Source organism: Phocoena sinus, chromosome 6, assembly GCF_008692025.1.
Source record: "Phocoena sinus isolate mPhoSin1 chromosome 6, mPhoSin1.pri, whole genome shotgun sequence".
In the NCBI taxonomy this organism is placed as follows: Eukaryota; Metazoa; Chordata; class Mammalia; order Artiodactyla; family Phocoenidae; genus Phocoena; species Phocoena sinus.
The window spans coordinates 3,485,381-3,494,651 of record NC_045768.1 but is presented as its reverse complement, the minus strand read 5'-3'; the positions used below and the strand labels follow the sequence as shown (position 1 = coordinate 3,494,651).

Here is a 9,271-nt window from a genome sequence, read left to right as displayed (position 1 = left end):
CCCCAGCCCCCGGCTACCACTAATCTGCTTTCTGTCTTGGAGTTGCCTCTTCTACAAGTGGAATCACAATACGTGGGGGAGAGTGCCTGGTTCCCTCCACCAGCACCCTGTTCTTGAGGTCACCCACACTGTAAGATGGATCGGAACTCCACTCTTTGGTGTCGCTTCGTTGCACCCACTGGAGGTGGCATGTCTATTAAATCTGGCTTTTCATAAGCACCGGGCATGGCGCTCCCCAAAGGCAGCATCCGTTCCGACCCCCAGCGGGAGTTGGGAGCGTCCAGGTCTCAGGGCGGGTTCTGGGACTCTGTCCCCATGCCAGGTTGGGGGCGTCTGCCCCCGGGGTCTTGGCCGGAGGGCAGATCGCAGACGCTGTCGCAGCTGGAATCAGCCGGAGACCCAGGGGGGCAGTAACAATCTTCAGGCTGTCACAAAAGTCTTTAAAATATCTTCAAACCAGAGGCATTTTAATTTACCTTAATTAAAAAAATGGCATAGAGCAGCTTTTTTTTTTTTTTTTGGTGTTAGAAAAATTGATGTCAATCTCACATCCAACACACAATAGAAGGTTGGATACTTTAAATTATTTATTTATTTATTAAAATGTATTTGTTTATTTATTTTTGGCTGCGTTGGGTCTTCGTCACTGCACGCGGGCCTTCTCTAGTTGCGGCGAGCGGGGGTTTTACTCTTTGTTGTGGTGCGCGGGCTTCTCATCGCGGTGGCTTCTCTTGTTGCGGTGTACGGGCTCTAGGTGCACAGGCTTCGGTAGTTGTGGCACGCAGGCTCAGTAGTTGTAGCTCGTAGGCTCTAGAGCACAGGCTCAGTAGTTGTGGCGCACAGGCTTAGTTGCCCTGCGGCATGTGGGATCTTCCTGGACCAGGGCTGGAACCCTTGTCCCCTGCATTGGCAGGCGGATTCTTAACCACTGCGCCACCAGGGAAGCCCTACTTTGTAAAAAGTGTGGTTGCCATGACAGTAGGGAAGAGGCCATTAATATTTTCCACGTTGTGGGGGACTGAGAAACTGCCCCCTCTTGGCTTTAGTGGAGACAAGGCATCACACAGGGGCCGGCCTGTCCTGCACGCCCACAGTGACTGGAGCTGGCTGAAGACCCCTGGCTGGAGGAGAGAGCTCTTGGCTGCTGGCCAGGCAACGGGGAGGGAAAGGTCAGGGGAGGGAAGTGGCTGAGGGCTACTCCAGGGTCAAGAATGGCACCGCTGCAGGCTGTGGAACAGATGCGGCAGGCCCCTCAGGGAGCACAGCTGAAATACAACAGAAGAGGCATCCCTGAACCCCACCTCCCAGGGACAAATGTCCTCCCCCAGGTGAGATCCCATAAGCTCTCTACACTCACAAGAATTTCTGTCTTTTCTTAAAGTGGATCAAGAAAAGGACCACATCTGTAACCAAACCCCATGCCCCTCTGGAGAAGTCCACTGCCCCGGTAAGTAGGTGGCTCTGAGCCATGGCCCTGACTGTGCCACAGGGGAAGGAGCCCCGTCTGACACTGGCCATACAAGGAAAGGTACATACAAACCTCTGCTCTCTGCTTGGGGCTTGGGTGCGATGAATATTTCGTACCCCAGGCAGGCGCTGACATTTTGCTGGATGGCTTCAATTAGCTCCAGAGCCTCGTTCTCATGCTAATAATCAGCTGGCTTATCATAATGGTTTATTAATCTATTTCCCACTGTGAAGTCATACGGCGTGTTTCACAGATACCTCCTGCTGCCGCCTTGATTGGATGGAAATGACTCGGGCGCTGCAGTTCTCGGAGGACTGGGGTGGGGCGTGGGCTGGGACAAGAGGCTTACAGTTCGGGGGTGTTTCTCTGTGTTCCCGGAGCCTAAGGGGGGCCCTTCTGGGTGCAGCATGGGGACGTGAGGCCACGAGTGGTGGCTGCGTTTTCTCTTTTCTGGCTGGCTGTTGGGGCCATCCTGCAATTCCCTAAAGGGGGACTGGGGAGCATTGGGAAATCCTTTAGAAGAAATTTCTAAATGGACAATTTGAGATGGGTTTAGGTAGAAGGAGAGGTGGGAGACGGTAGAATAGTTTGGGCGGGCATTTTTTTTTTCAGAAAGGATTTTTATGTAAAGGCTGCTATAGCCTGTGTCATGTGACCTGTCATCCTGGACCAGGTTGGATGCCTGACCCCACGGCAGCCACCAACAGAGTTGCCAGTGGCTAGGAGTTGGCCCAGTGCTACAGCGATGCCTACCAGGGCTGGCCTGCCCACTGCAGGTGTCATCTTTCTAGGGCATGGCATACAGAGGCAGGAACTGGTCCCACTGGGGGCAGTGGGTGTGGGGCTGCCCCTCAGGGCTGCTTGGCAATTCTCAGGTAAGAAAGTTTTCTTTGCTGGCTAGTGCCAGATCTCCTGTCGGGGAGGAAACTGTTTTCACTGGGGAACACACCTGAATGAGCTGCTTGTGGAGGGAGAGCTCTGCTCAGGGATGGCTGGGGGACGTGGGGGGTTGGGGAAGGGAGGGGAGAAGCAGACAGAAGACTGAGCTGCTCCGGGCCAGGCTGGGGTCCAAGCACACAAATGTGGCCAAGGAGATGCTTTCTTCACTTGAAATCATCTCAAAATAAAAGGAAGAGTTGTGCACTAGGACAGAGATCTTCTGTATACTACCCCGCCCAGCCTCCCTAACATCCCTGCCTGATTGTAATACAGTCAGCAAGGGGAAGATATCACCGTGCGTGTGAGACTGTTCCCCAAACCACAGACCTCACTGCGGGCTCCCCAGTTTTCCACTGAAGTCCTTTCCCTGTTTCAGGATCCGATGTGGATCCCGCCCCAGACGGCCCCTTGCATTTTGTCATCTGCTCTCCTGAGCCCTCTGCCTGCGCTGTTCCCTCATTCTGTTCATGTCTCTGCCTTTGGGACAGTGCTGTTCGGTTATTTTATAGAATGTGCCCCAATTTGGGTTTGTCAACTATTTCTTTTTCCACAATTAGATGGGGGCTCTGCATTTTGGGCAGGAAATATGAGAGAAGGGAGGCGCCCCCTGCAGCTGTCACGTGGGGAGGGCCTGATGTCTGTAGGTCTTAGGTGGTGTTAATCTTGATCCCTCCATCAACCGGTTGTTTGTCGGGTTTCTCTATTGCAAAGTTACATTTTTAAAAGTTACCGGAAAGTTACTATTTTTCTCTTCATAACTAATAAATATCTTTGAGGGAAGTAATTGGAGACTTTACAATTCATTCCTTTTCCTTAAACCTTTTGTTCATGATTTTGAGCTGCCGTTGGTGGGTCTTGCTGGCAGCGGTGTGCTCATGGGGTATCCAATTCCCCTCATTCCTTCTACATGTGTTAATTAGAATTCTTCTCTAGGGAAGATTCGTCCCTTCTCTTCCACTTAATTATTTATCCAGTTATCTGTTAATGCCGGTGCGGGCTCGCAGACGTTCGCTTTGTTATGGGTGAATGTAACACTCCCGGTGTTTATCTTTTTCCCAGGCTGCTCCAGCAGGGGGAGCTCCTGCCTTTGGCTCCTTGCCCCGCCCTCATGCCCCGCCCCCTTCACTTTCTGACGTCACAGGATGCTCCAGGCGCTTACCCTGCTTCACCCTGGAATCGGGCTCTTCTCCAGGGAGACCAAGAGGTTTCTAGAAAAAGGAAGTCAGATGTCAGCTGTGCATCTCCTGCTGTGGCAGCTTCCAGCGCCCCTCTTCTGCCCTTGTCATTACCCTGCGTCACCAGCTAAAGTCCCCACCTTCTGTCTCGGTCCTCAGGGGTGGTGTGTTGCAGGGTTGGGGGTGTGTGTCCCTCGTTTGGTTTGGCAGAGGGCAGAGAGAAGGGAGCAGGTCAGGGCCGGTGGTGACGTAGAACGGATCTAGGTGGGGACTCATCTTGGCTAATGGATGGCTGGTGGGGGCCGGCAGAGGCCCGTGGGCCTGGTGGAGGCTGGTGGGCCTGGTGGAAGCAGGAAATGGAGTCAGAGAAGCCTGACCCACTGGCGAGCCCCTCAGAGAGTGCACTGGATTGACCTCGGGCCGGGAGGGGTCTGAGTGACCGTAGCCAGACTGTAGACAAGTGGCGTGGCTGAGTCAAAGGAGGAGTATCCCCCCCACCCCACTGCCTGTGAACACCCAATCTATTCTATGCCCAGCTGCTTGGGCCCTGCAGCTGCACTCTGCACGCGGGCACTCCCTGCTAAGTTCTCCTGCCTCCTTCGTGTCCAGCCGTCCACAGCATAGGCTCTGCCCTGACCTATGCTCGACCTTGGACTCCAGCTATGGAGGACTCTGCACCCAGGCTGGGGGATGACCTTGACTCTGAGCCCAGACCAACAAGACGCTCAGCTAATCACTGCTCCCCGATCCAGAGAGAGCCCCTGAGCCCTGCCCACAGCTACACTCTGACCCTTGATTCTGCTTGTGGAACAGTAAGTCCCTCTTGTTTGCAAAACCTCTACAAGCCCCTGAGCCTTTCCTCATATGGCTGTGAGCGCACACCTGAGGGCACACAGCTGAGTGCACATGCCGCTGAGCTCACGTCTGCCCACTGCTCCACAGGAAGCGTTTCAGGTACCCGATCACACCTGTCCTTACGCCAGCCTGTAGCCCCTCGTGACAGCTGGCTCTTGCCCTCACCTCCCACCCATGTCACCAGATCAGCCCCCATTCCCTCCCCCCTGCAGGTCCCGGGAGCTCATCCTGTGACCAAGTTTCCTTCCTCACTGTTGGTGAGGGCCTCTGCCTGTTTGTGCCAGGCTGCGGATCTTGGCAAAGGCCATCCGTAAAAGCCACGTTGCTCCCGACAGCGTGATGTCCTGATGGCTTTCCTCCCTCTGGGGCTGCACTGGGAGGACAGGAACAGGGTGGCCTGGCCGTCCAGAGGATGGAGGCTGAGGGGAGGGTCCAGTCTTGTCGGGACCAGATTAAGGGCAACGTGGGTTTGGCATGTACCCCCAACACCAGGGCTTGTACCTGAGACCTGGCTGGAAGCTCAGTCTCTGAGTTTGCAGGGAGAAAGGTTGGAGAGGGGCTTGGGAAGGAAGCCCAGGATTTGGATTTGGGGAGCAGCTGCCACTCCCTGGCCCAGAGGACGTGGTGGGTCCTCACCTTCCTGAGCTTTGGTTTGTCCACCGGTACGTGGAGCCTGTGTCTAGGCTGCTGCCGTGAGGGAGGAGCTCGTGGGCAGGAGCCTGAGGCCAGGTTGCAGTTGATCTACGTGCCCTGCCCGTGCTGTGCGCACAGGGTACCCTGCGCGAGGGGGCTCTGCATGCGCAGGGCTGGGGCAGGGCTGGGGCGCCGGGGCGGACCAAGGCATGGCGGCCCCTCCTTTCTCCCTGCCCCCACGCAGGCAGAGCCCTCTGGTCGCCTCCGGCCTGGGCCGCAGCGAGGCCCTCCGCCCGTCTTCCTGCCCTCCCGTACCCGCCTGCTGCTCATGAGTCACCGCTACCGGGCGAGCTTTCTCTAGCACAGCAGGTCTCCAAGTGTGGTCCCCGTGCCAGCGGCACCAGCTGGAAACCTGTTAGGAATGCACGTTCTCAGGCCCCTCCCAGGCCTGCTGGCTCAGAACCTGGGGTGGAGCCAGCACTCTGGGGGTTCCTCCACACACTTGGGTTTGAGAAGGGTGCTCCACACAAGTTGGATCAGCTGAGTCCCCCGTCGGCGCTCCCTGTGGGTTCTCAACCCGGCGGAGACACGCAGGATATTTACGAGCACTTACCGTGGGTAGGGAGTCTGCTCAGTGCCTGTTAAGTCTTACAAAGGGCGTGCAAAAGAGATGCTGTGTATTTCCCCATTTTCCCAGGTGGACGGAGGTGCAGCCCCTCCCTCGGGTGACCCAGCGTCTCTCCTGTCCCCCTGGGAGCCGGCATCAGCAGAGGGGAAGGCACCGGTCCCACGTGTCGGCTCCATCTGCCAAGGGCTGCCCACCCTCCCCGCTGCCACCCCCACCGACGTTCACCCGTGTGGCACAGGAGGACGGGTTTAGGGTGGCATTCTGTCTCCCCACGCAGCCCGGAGAGACAGCCCCACGAGGACAACTCAAAGAGTCGCAGGCATTTAGATTGCCATTGTATTTAAATTTATGCCCGAGGATACAGGCAGAGAAAGGGCCATTTCAGTCAGTTCCTGCTTTATGGCTTTATGGGCGATGCATCGGGCAGCTGGTGAAAATATCTTGCCGCTCGCAGCGCAAGAAGAGGATCACGTGGGTGGCTTGGGCTTTGGCTGTTCCGGGAAGAAATTCCGCCTCTCAGCCTGGGGCCCCTTGCTGAGCCCAGTCCTTCCCCTGGACTCAGCCCCGATCCAGGCTTCAGGCTCAGCCCTCGTCACTTCATACCCTAGTTCCAGACTGAGCCCTCTTCCTTCTGCAGGCTGAGCCCTGATCCCAGGCCAGACTCAGCTCCAACCTGGCCTGCATTAATTCCTTTATAAAGTCACGCCATTACTTATGAGGGTGGTAGATTTAATAGAACTCTCACGGTTTCACACACCTCTTTGGGCTGACGTACGGTGCAGGAGGCACAGCTCCGAATGCATCATGGTTCGAGGTAGCTGACCTCTGCCGCTGGAGGAACATCTGCCCACATACCAGGAGTGGACGGGGATAGAGATGGTTGGCGGCTCCTGACACCTCCTCGTGCACAGACTGGTATCCTGGCTGTGGCCGCTGGCAGCCCCGGGGGGAGCCCAGCCTGGGTTCCAGGCCGCTGGGTTGACCCCTGCTCCCTCGGGCGACTTCACTGAGTCTCTTAAATTCCTGCAGTTTCTCTCCAATTTAATTTGGGGCTCAGACCGCGCATACTTGCGGGGTGGTGTTGCAGGCTGAGCGGAGGCACCTGTTTGTACACATCAGCCAGCCCTGCCCCAGCCCCGGAGCGCCCCCCCTCGAGAGTGTGGACGTCCGGCAGATCTATGACACACTCCCTGAGATAAAGGGTGGTCTGCGGGAGCTGTATGATCGTGGGCCCCCCAACGCCTCCTTCCTGGTCGAGTTCTGGGCGGACCTGGACTGGGGCCCGAGTGGCGAGGAGGTGGGGGCCGGCGGTGGCAGTGGTGGCTTCTGTGGAGTGAGCAGCCAGCACGAGAGCCTGGAGCACATGACCTTCACCTGTTCCTCCAAGGTCTGCTCCTCTGGCAAGCAGGTGGTGGAGAAGGTAGAGACGGAGCGTGCCAGCTGGAGGACGGGAGGTTCGTGCACTGCCTGCTGCGCTCACCCATGCGTGAGTACCTGGTGAATTTTCCACACAAGCTGTGGCAGCTGCCCCAGCGCTACATGACGACCAGTGTCCTGGAGGACCGCACCATCCTCCAGGTGGTGACAGACAGAGACACCCAGGACCTGCTGCTCTGCACCGCCTATGTCTTCGAGATCTCCACCAGTGAGCGGGGGGCCCAGCACCACATTTACCGCCTGGTCAGGGACTGAAGGGGGACCCCAGAAGTGGCTCCTCCCAGGAAGGATCTCCAGCTTTCCTCACGCTTCTTAACTTGGGGCAGGGGTTGGGCTGCTCCCTCTTAGGACCTTTAAAGCTCGGTGGTGAGCTGAATGGGCTGGGACTGAGAGGAGAGGATGCATCCTGATATCGGGACCTCACAGGGGTGTCTGAAAGGACAGATCACTCCAGAGCATTTGACACTGGGGACAGGAGTGAGACAGCCCCTGGCACAGCACTGGTTTCTGTCTCTGGCAGGCATCCTCCCCCTTCTCTGTTTTGGAGGTCTTGGAGGGCCCCAGTTACACATTGGCTTGTCCCTCTCTGTTTTTCAGCACCCCCCTTCTTCCCAAGCTGCCTCTCCTTACCAGCCCCATCCCGGGACCTTGATATTGAATTTTGAAGGTTAACCCTTTCTGTGCAGAAGTAGAGCCAGGTGGGCCCTGGAAATATATGACAAGAGATAGTTATAAGTGGGCGTTAGGGTCGTGACATTTTCTCAGCTGGGCAAGCAGTGGGGTGAGCTTTTAAATCTCACGTCCTCCTCTAAGTGAGCCGTGGGGCTAGACTGTGTTGCCTCGTTCTTCTCCCCTCCCCCTAAAGTGTGTTGGTTTGTGTTTTGACAGAGGAAAAAGCTATTTTACCAAAAAAAAAGAAGCACTTTGCAAGCCCACTAAGGGGGCTCCTGTGGTCCTGGCAGCTCCAAGGAGGGAGCACAGTGGAGCTCCAGGGCCTGACACTTAAGGGGCGGCCAAGTCTTTGGCTGCCCCAGGGCTTTGTAGCAGGTGCTACATCTCCAGCATCTGCGGGGACGGCCGACACGGGGCAGGGCGTGGGGGAGGAGGCCGAGGCCGCACAGGCACGACTTGCATCTTGCTAAGGCCGAGCCCTCCTTCCCGCCCTCGTGGTAGCCCGCACACCACCTCGGCCTGGGGGCCTCAGTCTCTCCTCTGTGGAAAGGGCACAGCACAGCTGGGAGTCAGTGTTTTCTTCCCGTGGTCCACCCTGTGCCTCGCTTGGCCAAGGCATCCTTGACCCTGACCCTGACCCTGGGCCTGCGCCGCTTGTCCCTGGGTTGGGGACCATCACAAATCTATACCCCCTGGGCTCTCCGAGCTCCTGGGTCTTCTCTCTCCTCAGGCCCTCACTCAGCTCAGCGCCTGAGCAAGCTGAGGGCGGGACGGGAACACTGGAAGGATGAGTGTAGACCAAAGGAGGTTAATGTTTGCAGCATGTCTGGACCAGAGGCCGGTGCCCTGGGTATGCTGCTCCCCCCTCGGGCCCCCACCCCCTCACCATGAGCACCGTCCCCGCATGTCCCTGCTGGGCAGAGTGTGCTGGGGGACTGGCCCCCGTGGGCACGCCCCACGTGCGTTTAGACCATGAGCCATTTGCACGCGGGTTTGAGACACGGGACTGAGGGCCCTCCTGGGGATCTTGGCTTCTGGAGAGAACTTTAGCTGCAACAAGAGAGAGTGAGGTTAGACTTCCAGAGACACACCGTCACAGCCAGCTGGGCACGGGATGGAAGGCTGTTGGGGAACCTCTGAGCTGGAGGCCGGGAAGGCCCTTTCACCTGGGCTCAGGGAGAGCTGGCTCTCTCCGGGCCCCACTTGGGCCCCCCGGGGTCTCTGCAGCTGAAAGAGTCCTCAGCATCCCACTCCAGGGCTGAATCCTTTGTGATCCAGCAGCGGCTGCTTCTCTAGGCTCCAGGGCCTCAGGGTCTGTAGTGGCACCAGAGGCCTGGCTGGGGGCTTCGTGTGCTTAGGGGTCATTCACGCTGGGCCAGCAGCACCTCCGCCCAAGGGTCTCCCTGGAATATTGCCTGGTGGCCCTGCCTGGGGGTGAGTCGCTTGGAGAGGAGGGCGGAAGGC

The 9,271-nt window shown here is 57.5% G+C and overlaps 1 protein-coding gene across 1 annotated transcript; it reads left to right on the top strand.

Moving 5' to 3' along the window:
• Positions 1-225: 225 nt before the first annotated feature.
• On the top strand, positions 226-7,391 carry LOC116755578 (transcriptional enhancer factor TEF-4-like). The gene is given in 7 exon segments (XM_032635226.1): positions 226-322; positions 4,243-4,394; positions 4,525-4,536; positions 4,650-4,694; positions 5,315-5,416; positions 6,786-7,131; positions 7,134-7,391. Coding segments are annotated over 7 exon segments (1,011 nt in total). The 3' UTR covers position 7,391.
• Positions 7,392-9,271: the final 1,880 nt, after the last annotated feature.